Source organism: Podarcis vaucheri, assembly GCF_965113315.1.
Source record: "Podarcis vaucheri genome assembly, chromosome: Z".
NCBI classification, from domain to species: Eukaryota; Metazoa; Chordata; class Lepidosauria; order Squamata; family Lacertidae; genus Podarcis; species Podarcis vaucheri.
In genome coordinates this window covers 3024587-3043652 of record NC_138758.1, presented here as the reverse complement: position 1 = coordinate 3043652, position 19066 = coordinate 3024587, and the positions used below count along the sequence as shown (strand labels likewise).

General features: G+C 43.6%; 1 protein-coding gene across 7 annotated transcripts in view; it reads right to left on the bottom strand.

The window, feature by feature from the left end:
- The window catches only part of KLHL13 (kelch like family member 13), an 83815-nt gene that overhangs the window by 27959 nt on the left and 36790 nt on the right, over nucleotides 1–19066 (bottom strand). Inside the window, exons 1-2 of one of the 7 annotated variants that reach the window (XM_082207435.1) lie at nucleotides 17721–17872; nucleotides 17050–17163 (exon numbers count right to left, since the gene is read on the bottom strand). The exons of 3 other annotated variants lie outside the window; for them this stretch is intronic. In XM_082207435.1, coding sequence (XP_082063561.1) covers nucleotides 17050–17163; nucleotides 17721–17800 — 194 coding nt within the window. In that variant the 5' untranslated portion in view covers nucleotides 17801–17872. Of the gene's footprint in view, nucleotides 1–17049; nucleotides 17453–17720; nucleotides 17873–19066 lie in introns of those variants that run through there. 3 more of the 7 variants (XM_082207436.1, XM_082207433.1, XM_082207431.1) reach the window with 3 other exon arrangements.

The window sequence follows — 19066 nt, the reverse complement described above, 5'->3', positions numbered from 1 at the left end:
GACTTCTGGGAGGATCTAAAATGAGAACTGGGTCAGATTCCTGCTAGACAAATGTTAAGTGTTCAAATGTGTCATGACTTATTTTTTAATTTCCACACTAGGTTTTGCTGCCAGCTGTGGTGGTGCTGGCAGAGTAGGATTCGTGGGGTACAAGTCCAGGACGATGCTCAGCAGAATGAGGAGGAGAGCCCTCAAACGCAGCACAGTTGGCTTACCAATCCTGAGGTAAGAGATTACATACTGCCATCTAAAATGCTGGGGAAGAACCTCATAAAACGATTAAGTCCAGAGTCTAAAATTACTGAATCACTGCCAAGACATTAAAAGCTGTAACTGCATCAAGCTCTGGCAACCTTTCTTTAACAAAAATATACCCTTTGTGTACTTGTAAAGGTAAAGGGACCCCTGACCATTAGGTCCAGTCATGGCCGACTCTGGGGTTGCGGTGCTCATCTTGCTTTACTGGCCGAGGGAGCCGGCATACAGCTACTGGGTCATGTGGCCAGCATGACTAAGCCGCTTCTGGCAAACCAGAGCAGCGCACGGAAATGCCGTTTACCTTCCCGCCGGAGCGGTACCTATTTATCTACTTGCACTTTGACATGCTTTCGAACTGCTAGGTTGGCAGGAGCAGGGACTGAGCAACGGGAGCTCATCCCATCAAGGGGATTCGAACCGCCGACCTTCTGATTGGCAAGTCCTAGGCTCTGTGGTTTAACCCACAGCGCCACCCGCGTCCCCTTTGTGTACTTAGGAGGTGTCTAAAGAAAGTTTATTTACTGTTGGAAGGTAGACCATGGGGCTTTAGGAGGAAGAAAGCTCTCCATAACCTGTGTAACCATTAATGCCCAAGTGGAAAACCATGCAAGTTGGCACCCCCTTATATGGGGCAGTTTCATAATATGTCTGAAGCACAACTGCCATTCTTACTGAGAAGTTATCTGAAGTGAAGACTGGGTGAGGATTTGCTGAACTAAATTTTTGAAATGGGAATGCAGAAAGGAGAGGTATGAGGAGGTCGGTGAAATAAGTTTTAAGAAAATAAGGTTTTGAAATTATACTTGTTCTTTTTTATTTTATTTTTGTTTGTGTTTGTGTGCATTGTTATGTCTGTTATAATTTGTAAAATCCTAATAAATATTTATATATAAAAAAGAGAAGTTATCTGAAGACTGTCAATATGCAGATAAAAACATTGGCCTCCAAATAAGTTTCAGAAATTACTTTAACTGCCGAAAGATGCAAGTGAATTTTAAACTAATCCTTTTTGTACCTGCACTGAATAATTCCAATTCATATATCAATTTGTATATTAACATTTTTACGGAATTCTTGTGAACATTCATTTCTTGCTTTGAGTCAGGGAGACCACATCTATTTAAAGCCATTTCTGAAACGTGAGAATTTTTCAGGGGTTAATCAAAACCATGGATAGTTCAGAGAGGGATCAACCTTAAGAAATACTAAACAAGTAACTTGTACCAAACAGTGAACACAGGTTCGAAACATGGGTGTGAAATACATAGAGTGCACACTACAGAAATACAGACCGTATTTAGCAAGCCCATCATTTATCTGTACATGGGGACAGGTGGAAAGTGGTGTTTCTTTTAGCACACAATTCTGTTAATTGCAATTAACAATTCAGAAGCAACCTGGGTGGAAAATCTCTAGTCACATTTTGATTAATTGCATAAAACATTTACACAACCCTAATCTAAGGATTTGCCTCCTTCCCTGTATTCCATGCCAGGAAATAAGTGTGACAAGTATAAGAAAGCAGGCATTAACATACTGGCGGAGAACAATTCCTATTAAAAATATCTTCAAAGTCCATAACCTCCCTGTACATTATTAAGCTACTCCAGTTTTGCCTTTCATAGAAGCAGCAAGTAGACATTACCAGACAGAAAAAGTTATATCCATATTAAAAACTGTTTGCACAAGAACTTAAGACTGGAGGTGGGGGAAGAATGGGAGTAACTAGCTTAACTTGCTAAATTTAACATGGTCTCAACAAAATAACTTCATAGGTAATGATTCATAGACAGAAACATGTCTTTGATAGAAGACCCCAGCAGTGACTCAATTAGGTGCTGAACACCCAACCAGCAGTCACATGTGATGCATCTTTGGTTGAACTGCAGCCTTTCAGCAGTGTTGCTCAATTTCTAGAACACTGAAAGAAAATTCCTCAGCAAATTAAAAGTAATATGCACTGGATTTTTTTCCAGTTTGCTCTGGAAATATTTCTGATGCCCTCGAGAGAAATGTGTCTATTTTACATGTATTTGGTAATCAAAAATAAAAACTTTGAAACCTGTGCCATGTTTGCCTAATGTTGTTGCAATTGCCATCTATTCACGTTACTAATTAAATGGGGACTCCCCCCCCCCGCCCGAAGGAAAATAAAAACACTGGGGAAAAGTTTCCACCCCACACAACTGCAAGACTAGCATGGTCTGGAAATAGGAAGCTGTAGTACTAACCTTCTCCTCATGATCCTAACTTCCTGTGTGCAGGGCATCCCTGATGTGTGGGAGCACCTTCAAAATAAAGTTTTTCTGACACTGAATTGCCAGTTCTGCCAGGAGGAACCTAAAACACGGAAGCCCTCAGAACCTGAACTAGCCTAGAAGAATTGTGGATAGTTGGCAGGCCCACTAATCCAAAATTATACCTCGGACTTAAAAGGCAGCTTTAGAGTAAAGCAACCCCCTGTGCCCCGTTTCAGTCATTCCGACAACACAATTTCGAACAGTGGAAGTAGGGATTTTAATGGCATGGATAAAGATGCCAGGAAGCCACTGAGACAAATTCTACTTGCCAAGAGGAGCCAGCCCTCACATTCTGAGTCTACCCATGTGTGGAACTTCTCTCTCTGCAGCGGTGAAGAGGCTTCAATGTGCCAAGTCAAGCTTAGTATATCAGAACCACCTCCAATTTATCAAGCTGTGGATGAAGCATGCTTGGTACACGGCACAGAAAAGGAGGTAGAGGAGAGCAACATCAGAAGAGGCACTTCAACAGAAGTGCATGGAGCAGAGGAAGAAATCTCTCTTGCAGGGCACTGGGAGCATCCTTACCTAAGGCTGTGAACCTTATGTGATGGAAATAACCTCATTGCCGGTCTGTGTGTAAAAATATTGGCTGTTAGGATATAGACATATGCTTTCTTCCCTTGGAGCAGTGCCTCCAAAATCTTAGACTAAAGCCAGTGGTAGAGAATTTTCTCTCTTCTTAAGAATTTAACATCATCAGTAAAATACGGTTCCAACTGCGAGCTAGGCATTCAGATTTTATTTTTTACATTCCAAAACTGAAACACATGCTCCACTTTATGCATCAGCTGCAAGTTATCAGGACGAATAAAACTAACCAGCAGGTGATTAATTACCAGCAACTTATACCTCAATGGCCACAAATCAAGGAGTTAAAATTCTTTTTTTAAAAAAGTCATTTCCCTCCACCTAGGCCAGGGATCTGCAACCTGCGGCTCCGGAGCCGCATGTGGCTCTTTTACACCTTTGCCGCGGCTCCGGGGCGGATACTAGCAAGGGGAGGAGGCGCATTGTGTGCCCCGACACTCCCCACTGTGGCGGGCGCTGTACTGGCTGTAACGTCGCATGGGGCGGTGCGTGCGTTAGTCACGCATTGTCCCGACGTCACCTTCCCACCCGCTGTCAGATCGCGGCTCTGGAGATATATTTGTTTTAAATGTCGCAATGGTTTTGCGGCTCCCAGTTTTCTTTTCCTTCGGAAATGGGTCCAAGTGGCTCTTTTTGTCTTAAAGGTTGCAGACCCCTGACCTAGGCTATCCAATTAGGTCAACTTTGCAACTTCTGTGGGCTTATTAGCATGTTTTCTGAGGTGCAAATTAGGTACTGTTAACAAATGCATTTTATTTCTGCTCATTAATGCTGACATGACAAATATTACAATTCATTAGGTAAATGAAGAATGTAAAAATATTTATCAGTGTTTCCTAGTGTGCATATTATATCAGAACTAGGAATTCCAAAAAGAATCTAATTAATTCTACTGCTCTGATCAATTATGCCATTACATTAAAATGGGGGGGGGGGCAGCCAGTTGGATTTTTAATCAACATAAAAGTCTGCAAAATGCAAAGGTAATATAAAGATGTGTAGCTAGGACAATTCACAACAGCTGCAGATGAACAATATGTAATGAGGTGGGAAGAAGTCTGCTAGGCCCCAACAGTCTAGTTGGGCAGGGAATGCATGCACCTCGGTCTGTATTTTTTAAAAAACAAAATACCCCCCAACACACATTCATACCCTGAACACGCCATATCACCAACTACTTTTGATACACCCCCCATTTCATCACATGCATGGAAGACTGTTGGCAGGAAGGCAAGGTTTAAGGCCCCCCTTGGTCATATGGAAGTGTGGGCACACCTTTTTCTCTCTATCACACATTGGGCAATCATATTGATAATCTCTTATCCTGTTAGGGTTTAAAGTAGAGGTGGTTCCCTATTGGACACCATTCCTATACAGCCCTGGCTTTTCCATATCTCATGAAGATGAAAAGCTCGAACAATAAGCAGACTGGAGTTCAGTTTGTGGTAACACAGAGTGACAAAAGGAAAGAAAATACTTTTAATAGAATTATTCAAGTTCTATACCTATTTAAAAGTCCCTCCCGGTCCCCCCCACAATCTTTGATAGTAAAACCATGAGCCTTGAACAGAGAGCTAAGTAGGACTTGGGTGGCTCAGTCTAAAATGCAAATTAGGCAAACGGGTTCGGTGCCTAAATTTGAGGATGCATGCCTCAGCTATGTAAAAAGCAGGAAAAAGAAACATGCCACCTACACTTTTGGACAAGGAGTACAGAGGCAGCATGGCAGAATAATCTGTGCATTTTAAAGAGAAAAATCCTCCGCAAATAAATATTTTAATACACATTTAAAAGATGTATTCTCTTTCAGAGGTAGTATTTAATGCATGCTTGGTATATTTAAATGGCTGAGAATTATGCTGCAGCACTGAAAGTAGCGCAGAGCTGTCTTCTGATCCCTAGATCAGCCTGATTCAGATCAGGTTGTTTTGTGTAAGAGTTCGCAAAGACTGGATTCCTGCAAAATTCCTAGTTGATGCACACCTCACCCTCCAAGACACTCAAGCTCAGTACCTTCTGAATGGTTGAGGGTTGACTTAGTTGTGAGGTGAAATAACAAAGTGACAGAATTTAAATGTCCAGAGTAGGAACACTGTAAGTCTTTTGAAGCAAAGCAAAATTACTGGGCACCTTAAAGTCTATTAAATTTATTATGGTACATACGATCATGGACTACAGCCCCCACTATCACATGCCATGAAGACTAGTGCTAATGGTTTGGGGGAGAGAAGTGTCAAATCGTCATTTAAAATTAAAAACCAATAGTGCTTGTACTGCTGCTTGATGAAGTAGGAGAGGAGAGGAGCTATTTTAATTCAACAAGGCAATACAGTGGTACCACTACTTACGAACACAATCCATTTCAGGGTACCGTTCGCATCCCGAAAAGTCAGTAAGTAGAGCGCTGCTACTGTGTGTGTGCGAAGCATGCAGATCGCTTCTGCGTGTGCAGTGAACCCAGAAGCAAACGTGAAGCAAACGTAACGCGAGGTATGAATGTAAATATATATATATATATATTTAAAAAAGAACATTAACCTTTTCTGGCCCAAATAATTTCATATCAAAATAATTTTTAAAATCTGTGATTTGTACCTTCTAGTTTGAATCACCACTCATCTTAAAGGTTTGTTTGTTTGTTTGTTTGTTTGTTTGTTGTTTGTTCTGTTCTATCATCATCATACTTTATTCTTCCATTTCTTACCCACTTTCACAATGAGGATCCAGGGTGGGTTACAAGAATACAATCCCAAAAACAATTAAAACAGATTGCAATGAAGAGAATAGGGTAGGTCCTAAAATACAGATCTCAGACACCGTAGGTAAGCATAAAGAGGCATCTCTTCAGCTTACAATGAAAGCTGTGTAATGAAGGGGCCAGACACACCTTTGTGCAGAGGGAATTCCACAAAATTAGGGGTTGCCATAGTGAATGTCCTCTCCCAGGCTATCACACACATACACAAACTTCTGAGGGTTGTAGAATTTCCAAGAGGGTTCCCTCTGTTTATTTCATCACGTAAGAGGGCCTGTAGAGGAGGAGGTGGTATTTCAGATATCTGGAGCCCAAGTAATTTAGTGCTTTAAACACTAATGTGGGTACCTTGAACTGGGCCCAGAAACAAATAATAAACAATTTCTAGTTGCAAAGCCACCAAGATGTTCTAACTCACATGTTCCTATGCCATGGATTCTCTTGTTATGCCTGGGCAAACTTCACTAATACTTTCTGTTTTTTAATGAATTCTGAAAACATGCACAAATTAAGCATTTGGACATTTATTTGCTTTGTTGTACAAAACTTGTTCTGGAGTCAGTGATGCGTAACAAGATGCCTCTTCTACAGCAGATCCAGAAGCTGTGGGGGCAGAGAGACTAGCATGCCAAACAGCTCCCTCATTTTTGTAAAACCAACTAGGAAGCAGGTTGAAGAATCAAATTTCAAGTATTATTAGAAAAACTTTTATGATCACAAGCTACTGCAATGTAGTCAAGTCTTACAGTAATCACGGGTGCAGCACACTAAACACATTCATCTTATCACAAGTCTATAGCTATCTATGTAGAACAGCATCAGCCCTAGACTAGCACAGCTGTTCTAGCTGGGGCTGATTTTTGTAGTCCAAAGCTTCTAGAGCAGAACTTTCCTAACTTTTCATGTTGGTGACACCCTTTTTAGACATGAATCGTTTCGTGACACAGTAATTCAGTTTTACTAGCAAACCAGAGGTTAAACTAACCCCTTTCCAGCCCCGGGAAAAGCGATGGCAACATTCGCACAACACGCCAACACACTAACGTGTCGCAACACAGAGTTTGGAAACCTCTGATCTAGAGGGTAGCAGGCTGGCAAAGGCCAAGCAGAAAGAGAAAAGGGTAAACTGTGGGCACACAAGTGCACCAGGAGGCATTGTGCAAGAATCGCTACTGTGAACTTACAGACCCCCTTCCTCACCTCAGGAAAATAAAAGTAGTCTCATTTAAGGAATTTCATTGACAGTGCTCCTTATACATGGGCAGCAAAAAATCCCACTTGATCTGTAAAGACCAATGAATTTCAGTCAATTGTTTTATAAGGAAATCCATCAACAACAGCTATTTAGTAAAAGCACACAACCAGCAATTCTAGCTGCAAAATTCAAAGCCAACCTAGAATCAAGAAATTCATATACTGTAGATGCAAAAGGGAAAGTACATTTCTGAATGAGGCAGAGGAGGTAGAATGATGGCATGTTAACCCTTTTCAAAAGTGTGGGCAATTGACAGACAGAACTTTATGTCTGTTTTGCTTGTGACATGCTGTTGTCTGGATTGGATCGGTTGCTGGAGGAAGGACAGGTGCATCTATCACACATCTGGGATAGTAGATGGACACTGAGCTCTTCCACATTGCCAGGTATGCTATGGCACAATACCTTTCTTGCGTTAGTAGTCATGTGACCACCACCCTCTACTGCCTGGGGTTGATGGGATCTGGAGAGTGCCGCATTGGCTACTGTTTTTGTTTGTTTTTGTTTTGTTTTGCTTGCAAACTGCTACTAGAGAGGTTACATGTGGCATGTTTGAATTATCTCAAGGTAGCAGAGTAGAGAATCTTTACAAAATGAGATGTTGAATCCTCCCCATTTTAGGGCATAAATGACTAGATGAATTGGCAGATTGGGCAGTAACTTAGTTGGATTTTTTTTAAAGGCGGCTTCTTCAGTCTATGAACTGTGCTTTCAAATAGCTCTGCCTCCCTCAAGCCTACAAGAACATCTGTCTACAACAGTGTTTCCCAACCACTGTTCCGCGGCACACTAGTGTGCCGCGAGATGTTGCCTGGTGTGCCGTGGGAAAAATTAAAAAATTCGAAAGATATTTTTTTTAAGGCAAATTTTCGATTGGGGCACCGTCACTAGATGACCCCAGGGGTTCCCTCCCTCCCTCCCGCTCTGCGCCTCCCTCCTCCTCCTCCTCCGGGGAGGCCCTTCCTGGCTCTCGGCCAAGGCTTGGCGGCTGCCACTCGCTCGCTCGCCCACCCGTCCCTCCATCCCTGCACCCGGCCTCTCCCCCTCCGTCCCCGGCGCGGGGGCTGCCGGGATCCATAGTCCCCTAGCCCTTGGGCTCCGCGCCCACGTGGGGTGCACAAACTACGTTTCCCAGCGTGGCCTGGCGGGCCGGGCGTTTTGTTTGAAGCGCTCTTCTCCCGGCCATTGAATGAGCGCGGCGGCAGCCTGCCTGCGCCCCCGCGGAGACCAGGCGGCAGGATGGAGCCCAGGGATCCCCGCGGAGGCGGAGCGGCGGAGGCGGAGGCTGCCCCCCAGGTAGGGCTGCGTCGGGGGGGTGTTATTTTTGCAATGCTGCATCCGCGCCGGAGGGGACGCATCGGACCGCGGGGAGACCCCTTGGCGTGCGTGCAAAGCAATGCATGCGTGCAGGCGTTGCATGGAGTGCAGTGCAATGCAATGGCAACGCGGCGCCCTGCATGCATGCATGCAACTTCCACCGCCGCTCCGGACTTGGCAGGTGAGGGGGGTCCCCAGTGGGCGGCAGAGAGAGCCGGGAGGGCGAAGGGAAGCCGGGGGGGAGCGCCGGGTGTTGGAAGCGGAGGCTGGCGGGGGCCCCTCACCTGCAAAACCTGGTCGCCTCTCATATATTTCGTGCATTGCATTCATCGCCCGCTTTCTCCTCCAAGGAGCTCCCAGGGGCGCGCGTGGTTCTCCCCGTGTTATCCTCGCAACAACAGCCCTGCGAGGTGGGTCAGGCGAGTGGCCCAAGGGAGCACCCAGGGATTGTCCTGGCCAGGTGGGGTGATTTGAACCCTGATCTCTGCCCGGTCTTCGTCCTCATTTAGCCCCCACATGTGCATGACTGTGCATGACTGAGGTTTTCCCCCCTCGTCTTGGCTATGGTGTGAGTCTGTGCTGTTAATTAATGGGGTTCTGCCTTCGGAGAAGATGAGCCAGCCCTCAAGGAGGTGATTATGTAATTTGCTAGCAATTCATGTCCCTCCCGGCGTGACGCTGCGCGCTGACGTCACGGGGCTGTAATGGTGGTGTGCCTCGAGATTTTTTTCATGAAACAAGTGTGCCTTTGCCCAAAAAAGGTTGGGAAACACTGGTCTACAACTCAAACACTGAATCTAAAATACAGCATTTGTTGCACCGTAAACATTTGTTTGCTGGTGAAGTAAGTTGGAGGGTCAGGCTGCAAGTAATTTAATTAAGACAAAAAGGCTTATGTAATTTTTAGCTTCACACTGTGTGACCAAAGTAGGCAGAAACCCTATAAGGAACAAGCAGACACAGACAGATACACACACACACACACACACACACACTACAGTTAATCCTTCCCCAAACCGAATAATAATAATGGTTTACTATAGAAAAATAACTCTGAACAGGAGAGAATGCAATTCTACTAGTGATTGATTATTGCATTTCAACTATGACAAATTAAAATAAAGGCTCTTTTTAAAATAACTGACAAAAGTCAATGCTTCTCTCAAGTGCCTTGATAAGATAGGAGAGAGGCCAACAAGACTACAGTGGGGGAAAGTTCATATCAGCATTTCCTAAGCCACTTTCTTAATTGGGCATTTGCTGCACTTCTCTCCCTGAAAAATGAGGATGACTCACAGTCCCAGCCAGGAAATAGTGCTTGCGCTAAACCCAAGAACAATTACAGCACAGCACTTGCCTGCAGAGCTAACCAATCAGAACTCTGTTCTTTTAACCTTGTCACAGGCAGACTGGGGACAGCTATTTGGCTGGCCAGCACACCTCCTCCTTATTGCCTCTTGGGTCACAATCTCTCTGCCTCCAGAATGCTCATGTTCATGTGCTAAAATCGAAGAGACCAGCACAGTCCAGCAGCAACAACAGTTTCCAGTGGGATGAACGAAAGAGAAACAGGTCAACCTAAAAAGATGGAGAACAAACACCATGCAAGCTGTAAACCGAGTCGGTACATATGCAGGTAAGTTCAGGGCTTTTATGGCACAGCAGCCATAAGCAAGTTTTTGCTGTGAGCAACTAACTTCCTTCAGCTTGTGCATAAACTTTACTTCCAACATATCCCATTCATTCCTAAGGATTCAAAGGAAGGCAAACATAAATCTAGGCTCCCAAAATGCAATTTAGATCAGGTGACTGCAGGCACAGAAAAATTCAACACGCAGATGAAAAATGTGGACACATAACTCAAGATGGAATGCTACAGAAAGAGAAGGTGTAGAAGTTAAGTGTGCTCTGCTCTGATACAGTTGCCATATCTCAAAAAGTAAAAACCAGGACACCCTGAAAGTTATTGAACTTTTTTTAGACAAACCCCAAAGTCGTTGAGCCAAATGAACAAAAACGCCAATTGAACGCAATGTTTTGGTTTACTTGCTGAAGATCCAAGATAAACTGCCACCTTCCAGAAATTCCTCCCAGACATCACTTCTGCCCTTGAAATCCTGGTAATGTCCAGGAAATCCTAGACTTATGGCAACCCTAGCTCTGCCTAGCCTACTGCAGTCCTCATGCGGCTTCAGCTCAACCCCACATGCAGGGAATGCCCACCTGTTGCCCTTTACTCTCCTACCATTTTTCTTTGTCTCAGTAATACATGGAAACTGAGGTAGAAGAGATACGCAAAGCAATGGTATGGGGAAGGCAGAGCAAAAATGCTTTTCCTTCAGAATTGGAAACTGCCTTATATTAGGCAGACTATATGGCAACCTAGCTCAGTAGTGGATACTCCAACTGGCAGCACATCTACACATCTCCTCAGAAAGGAATGTGTGAGGTAGGACTGTGTCTAGTGCTCTACACATTTTGTATCAGGATTATGTACAAGTTTTCTCTTTGGTTGTTATGTGAAGTTCAAAAACCCAGATCCACACGTCAACTACCGTATTGGCCTGAATATACCATATGTTTCCGTGTATAAGACACCCCTGTGTATAAGATGCCCCCTATTTTGGGGGACTCAAAATTAATAAAATGGGGGGGGGAGATTGCCCCTCTGTATAAGACTACCCCCCCTTTTTAACATTATCTTTTAGTAAAAAAAAAACAAAAATCTAGTCTTATACACGGAAAAGTATGGTAAGCCTCACTTTTTTCCAAATTCTGATTGTGAAAAGTTAAAGTGTAGCTTAAAGTCACAATGTTACAAAAATTGACTTTTACGATATCGCTGCTGAAACAAACATCCAGTAAAATGGAATAGGTGTGAGTGCTTGCTGAATTTTAAGGGAGCAGCTTATATTCAGGTATTGTCTTTTTTTTCTTTCCCCCTTTTAATTTTAAAGGTGTGGCTTATATTTGGGTGCGGCTTATATTTGGGCCAATACAGTACATATCCACCACCTCTGCTATGAACCTGCTGAAGCAGTACTGGGTAATTTTCAATCTTTCCATTTAAAAAGCACTCAACCATCTCAAGAAAATAACTGGATTGGAGTCTAGTATTCTCAAAAATTATAGATGAGGTGCAGGTCTGATAAGAACAGGTATAAAATCCAGCCAAAAACTTGCTGAAAAGGGAAGATCTAAACTAGGAGATGGAGAACCACCAGAGATGAGGCAAGAGTAAAGTTTTCCTGGGTAGAAGTGCCATAACCCAGATGCAGACACAGAAAAGGCTCACTGCATCCCTGTCAATCACACCTGAAGCACTGATGAGACATGAAGAGCAGCCTTCAAAAAGGTTCACAACAGAGTAGTCCTTTAGTCATCTTGCACCCACTCTTCCTTTGATCACCCTAACATACTTTGCTGTTCTATTCAACAGGGGCATCTGAGACACTTACCGTATTTTTCGCCCTATAGGATGCACTTTTCCCTCTCCAAAAATGAAGGGGAAATGTGGGTACGTCCTATGGGGAGAATACAGGCTTTCGCTGAAGCCTGGAGAGCGAGAGACTCTCACTCTCTGGGCTTCAGGAAGCTCTGCACAACCCTCCAGAGCCTGGCGCGAAGCTGCCTGCTCTCCTGGGGTCCGCGCAGCTTTGCGCGACCCTCCAAAGCCCGGCGCCAACCCACGCTGGGCTCCGGAGGGTCGCGCAGAGCTGCCTGCATTCCGAAGCCTCGCACAACTGTCCGCAAGCCTGGGGAGACCGGTGCGGCTCCCTAGGCTTGCGGATAGCAGGCTGTTCTGGGGGCTGGGGTCGGGGGAAGCTCAGGCTTCCCCCGTGCCAGCCCTGTGCCTGGGGGTGGGAATATTTTTTTCTTTATTCCCCCCCCCAAAAAAAACTAGGTGCGTCCTATGGGGCGGTGCGTCCTATGGGGCGAAAAATACGGTGATTTTTATTCAAGTCACAGAATCTGCCTTATTTCTCATCAGCACCTCTTAAATAGGGGAAGCAAGAAAGTTTATGGCACTATACCATGCACATCTCAAACCACAGCAATAAAGTCAGTACTGAAGCAGCTCTTGTAACTCCAAAGATTTGCCAAGGTGCAACATCTTTGCTGAAACTTAGGTGAGGGAAGTGACTGCATATAGATGAGATTGTGCTGGGGCCGTAAACAAGCTGACTTTGTCTTTGGGGACGGGACTGAACAAATGTCTAAAACCAGAAATAAAAATAAACTCAGTGTACATCACTCAATGCCAAAACACGTATTTACTGAAAAACAATTTTTATCTTAGCTTGAATGACAGCATTAGATTTTCAACTGACATAGTGCAAAGCAGTTTGCAAGGTAACACTGGGAAGACAGGGACAATATTTGCCCACAAGGGACTACACAAGATGTGAACTATGTGCTAGTGTGAGGGGGGGTGGTGGGAGAAAGACACTTCATTAGAGAGCCTGATAGAGCCCAAGAACAACAGGGCTGGCTTAAAGTACTCCCAGCTCCATCTTCTGGTCTGCTGCCTTGGTAGTGCAGGGACTATGACACTGGAGTCCAGCTGCCAAGGTTTCCAGGCATGTGACCTTTAATCATCTATAATCCCCCTGACTTTGTGCAGCAACAGTGGCAGAGAACTCCACCATCAATAGCTTGAGGCCAGGACTCATGTTCATAGCCTCCAGGACTATGATTGATCTACAGTCTCTTACTCATAGCCACAACTAGAAGACAAAAAAGCTCCTGGACCATTTTTGAGAAGCTGTGTCTGGATTTCTGTTTGATGTGGAGACTTCCCAACAGGAAAGCTCCCCTGTTGTAAGGTGGCAGTCAACCTTGTTCACTCAGTTGCTTTCTGGATTCTCTTTACATCTGTGGCAGGGAATGGATGTCTGCAAGGGGACCTGAAGGGAAGTGCTGGCATCTTCAAAAGGACATTTCACCAGTCCTCTGTTTTGGCTGTCATAGTTAAGCAGGAGGATTTCACCTCTGAGTTTTACTACAGTGATTCCACTAGCATTCCATAGAAGTATCCTTTCCCATATTGGACACAGATAAGGCATGATCTGGAGGGATAGCCCTTTTAAAAAGATTTCTACCAGACCCATTTCTGGACCTCATTGAATCCACACTAGCACCAGTTGGATAAGAGATAGGGAAAGTTTTCTTGGTAATCATGGTATTTAGCTTTTCTAACTCTGATAATTGGGTAGCTTTTAACTGATCTACATTGCACAGAGAGGACATAGCAAAAAAAAAACAAACCCACAGAATATCTACTAAGCAGATATCTCAGAAGGTTTCTCCAAGTGCAAAATCCATTCTCATTCACTGTATTCTTCCATGGGGGGTGGGGGGTGGGACAGTTATTTCTGGCTGCAGCAGCTATGTAGAAACAAAAACACTGCATTCTATTGGGGCAGGGAAGAGGCTAAGGAGAAGACTTCATAGTTTTAGTGAGGTTTAGATTAACTAGCACTGAAGATCCTGTTCGTTCGCCCCCAGTCTGTGACCACCTGAGTTGGCAGCACTTACAACCACCCACAATTCATATTTTGTCTTAACTTACTTGCTTTCCACTGTTTGCTGTTGCCACTTTCCACTCTCAAGTCCTCTGGCACACAAAGAAGAGACGTGGACAAATTGAGACACAGGAGTTTCACAAACAAGAATTAGAGAGCTGTGTGTTCTGCTCACCTTTGGTGAATAGACTCATGGAGAATTGACACTCACACAATCCACTGAACAAACCTACATCACAATGATCAGGTATAAGGAGAGGCTGCCCATTTTTTATTCCTTCTGCCCTACAAAAAAAGGAGTGCTTTCCTATCAATAGGATTTCCAAGCAGAAAACATTCACCCCACAGTCACAAAGAGTAACTGCACACAAGCTGTATTCCTTCTGTGAGTGCATCCCTCATACCCACTGCTATTTTTCAAAAAAAAAAAAAAAAAAAAGAGGTGCCAGAACTCACCATGAACACTTCCCCGGTGCTCTTAGAATGGCAACGGCTCCCACCTGAAAGCTGAATTGGCGAGTTCCAGCTAAAAACAGCCTTGCTATTACTACCCCGCAAACAGAGGGTATGAACAGGTAAATCTTTTATTCCCAAAGGCGTAGAAAGTTTTCTAAAGGACATGAAAGACCCCAATCTCCTACAACACACCCAATTTACTCTAAGAGGAACAGCTATATACAGAATGTTAAGGGGGAAAACCTCAGCCTTGGTAACCTGCCTGCCAAAATGAAGTGAGTCTTTTTGGAAAGAAGCTGACCTGGTTGCAAAGCAGGTTACATGCAGCATACAGAGTTTTTGTCAGTCTTAATCAAGGGCGGCCCTTTCCCATCTGCATAAAGCTCTTACAAGAAGCAGGATAAATTAGGCATATGGTTCTTGATTTGGAAGGCAAATTTTGTGCATTAGCACTATATTGCTGCTAGAAGAGTGGCAAAAACAGGGCTTCTTCCTCACTTCTAAAATTGCAACATTAAAGACCAATGGATATGACAGGGAATTGCAATTAATCAAAGCACATGTTTTAAGAAAACCAAGACAATCAGAGCTTTGGCACTGAATCATAACGCACTACTCTTTAAAACTGATAATGAGCAAAGTGATTCTACCAATTCCTAATGGCAAACTGCACCATATTTGTAATCATCACTCTGGTCACCCTTAGATTTCAAAGGGTTTTTAGATTGGGGCATTCTGAAATCCTATTGTAGAACATATTCTACCAAACAAAAACTTGAAAAACATTTCAGGTCTGCAGTAGCCCTCATACACTGTATTCTGACATTAAGTGGTTGGTCCTTTTAGTCCTGATTTAATATGTTTTGAATTATAGCCCACCAGACACCAAGTGCTAAGGGCAGGTAGCAGTGGTTTGGCATGAGCGTGGGTATGCCAATAAACATATGCATGGCATAATAGAAGTTTTTAGTCACCAGTATAGCAATGCCAACCCCCTCCCTAAATAGAATGCAGAATGGAAGACAAAGTTACTTATAACTAAAGTATAAACACCTATCGCAGGAATATTTACAACAGAGCAGTTCGTAAGGACCTCTAGAGAATTTTTATATTATTTTAAAACAATACTTAAGCAACCTTCTACAAGCTGAAGCTTACACACCTATGAATGAAACCCATTTTTCACAGAGACAATTGTGGCTTCTCACCTACAGTTGAAGCTGCCTCCTGAACATTTATGCCTCATGTATTGCTGTATAAGAGCTGGACAATGCACCAACCATGCACAGTTCTATTCAACACTGTATTTTTTATATGCTGCCTCTACAGAAAACAATGGCAGCAAACTCCCTTTGTGTAAGTGGTAGGCACACCAGAAATTAGCCTAGAGCAGAGTTTCCCTTTCTTTCCAATATTATTTAAATCCACAACAGTGCTGATCACTAGGCAATGCAGGTTCTATCTGAAATATGAAAATGCCTGAAAACCCTTCGCACAAAGCCATTTCCCCCTTCCGATGCGTCACACTCAACAATTTGCTTTCAAGCTTCAGAATTATGATACTATAATTTTTAGATGCACCAAGTTAGTAAAAAGCTTTTTTTTAAAAAAGGTATTTCAGCAAAATGATGCTGCTAATCATATTTGCACAACAAAACTGATGATTTGCTCCTTTGTGGTGTTTGTAAGTATAGAAGCTGAAAGCATCAAGTTACCACATTTCATTCATGCAACCCTCAAGGAGAACTGCCTCAAGGCTGGCTGAGCATATATTTTGTGTTTTATAAGTATGAACCATGGAAGCTGTTCCCACCATGGCTCATTTATTAATGAGCACTACCAGAACCAAGTTAACTTCTCCTTACTGCATTCATTTTTTGCAGGCCATGTGTGGTGCTCAATGTCAGCCAGAAAAACACAGTCTATTAAAATGCCACAGTGCCCTTTAAAAATATGAATCCTAAGCCCAATCAAGACATATCTGGCAGTGGCAACATTTAATTTTTGACTTCTGCTTTGACTTCTAAGGAACAGCTAAAGAACGGGTAAAAAACTGCAGTCAAAGGAAGCAATTCCAATATTTCACACTGCCACACACACACACACACACACACACACACTACAGAAATGACATAATGGTAGGCATTACATACATATTCATTTTTAAAATTAGCTATAAACAGGAAGATCTGGGTACTGATGATTCTGACTTGCTCACGTAAGATCTTTAAGGACAAATGACCACACAAACTTTGACAATAGGCACCGAAAAGGAATTATGAATGTGTCCAAATCTGCACCATTTCTCTGCTTTTTCAACAAAGGAACGACTCAACACAACATCCATCGTTTGGGGAGGGGAGAAAAAATGGGAAACTGACAACAAAAGGAGTGTTAAATTTTAGAGGTTCTAATGAAAGAAATGCAAGGTTAGAAATAAAAATTCTGAGACCAATGTCACATCAGGGCACCACGTAAGAAAAAGGGGGGAAAGGAGGGGGGTTATGTCTCACAAAACAAAAGCCCGGGGAGGGGGGGTGTAATCTCACAAAAGAAACCCCACCTTAAAATAGCCTCAGTTCTCTCACTTACATGTATGCTGGAGAAAGTGGCGACGACCTGGATGTTTTAAGCACAGGAACTGGGAATTTCCACATAGCAGGAGAACTCGTTTTCCATTTCAATGGCATGTTGGTCACCACGATACTACAATAACAGCAAACAGCGTTTCCATAACAGACTACCAACTTGGACTTCCATTCCAGAAACACGCTACTGGCACAACGGTGGCTGCTGAAGCTCGGAACAAGCCAAGCGAGCTTGCCAGTGAGCTTAAACCAAAGCTTCCAGTCTGAAAAAAGGGGTTGAGAGGCATCTCATTTTAAACCCTGCTGTCCCCTAAAGCAATAAGGCGATTCTATCACTCCAACTCGAATAGTGCCACCTCGTTAGAGAAGTGTTGACTGCAGTATATGTTCAACAGAAAGAAAGAGAGGGAGGGAGAGAGAGAGAGGAGAGAGAGAGAGAAAGGAGCTGCACTTTACAAGTCACCACAATGCAGCTTTTTTCTATAAAAAGAATGCCTCTCCACCCCCCCCACCCCAAGAACAAGCCTGTAGTGCTATTGTTCTACCTTCACAGTCACACTGCAGCACCATACTACATTCTGTACCTATTAACCTGATTTCTGACCAATAGTAGCAGGGTGGGAAAGGGGAAGGGAAAAAAAAGATGGGATCCATAATGAAAAGGAAGCAACATACCGACTCAGTACACACTTGTCATCCTCTGAACATTCTTCATTTGAGCTGCAACAACACAAGTGGGAGAGAAATCTCAGCATAGCCCTGGGCCAAACGACAGAGAGATCAGTGACCAAACAAAGCAGCCTGTTTTGCTTCCGTGCAAGGCAAAGAATGCAAGGATGCCATTGTGGCAAAAGCCTATTGCATAATAACAATAGTATATTTTTGCTTTTCTTTAAGAAGAAAAGGAAAATAAATGGGAAGGAGAAGAGAAAAAAAACCAGTCTTTCCTAATCCATAGTCAGGTTGACCGAACGACCGAACAAGGATACATATCTGCAGATTCCTGCATGCTCTTCCACACAGCTTCAGATTCAAGGCACTCTCATTTTCCCTATTCTCTGCTTCCAGGTGAGATGAGTAAAAACCCCATGCATTTTTACAATATGCTCAGGTGACATGAATATTGCTCTCCGTCTTCTGTCTGCAGCAAATGGAGAGCAATGTGCCGCTAATAACTGTCCTTGCAGGAACGCGATCAACAATCAAATAGAGCAGCCCCCCCCCAAGAGCTCACAAATTGCCTGAAGTCCTGACGAAGCAGCCGGACACGCAGGTGTCCGTCACACATACCCAAACACAGCCCCTGTGGTCTGGTGGTGACCTCCAGGGGCAAGCAGTTACCATGTGTGAGAGCGCGTGCGCATTTTTTAAAAGCGCACTTAAAGCACACATATAAATTTATCTGCTTTATGAAGGCATCTCTTGACAGAGAGCTTGTTAGGGGAAGGGTAGGGGAGAACAGAAAGGAATTTCACCCCAAACCAAGCAGTGGCTTGATTGACCCGTTAGGTGTGTCTACAGCAGCTCCCATGAACAAGTGCTAACCATTTGCATACTATTGTAGAAGGGTCACAAGTGGACTCCAATATTGATTTTTATGGACTTGATGTGTCTCTTTCTCTCTCATCTCTCTCAGTAGCATGCATGACCTGAATGTTTCCTCAGCGAAAAGTCTAAATACTGTATAATGGAAAAGGCTATGAAAGCAAGAATGCTTTTTATTTAATAAAGCTATTTCTGTTCAGCTTCATTTGCATTGCAGGAAGGAGGCACTAGCAGAAAGGGCTCTAAGATTTTTGTGTTCAAGTCCCAAGCTGCAAGGAGAACTGTAGTTATGGACAGGTATCCAAGGTACAGAGGCATATGACATACCAACACAGAGAGCTGAACTGAATGCTGCTGGGCCTATAGCCCTAACCCAAGGAGAACAATCTTTTAAGCAGCCTTCTTAAAGCAATGGAGGAGGGGGACATGTTAATATCACAAACGCTACTGAAAATTAGCAAGATAGGGAGTTCAAA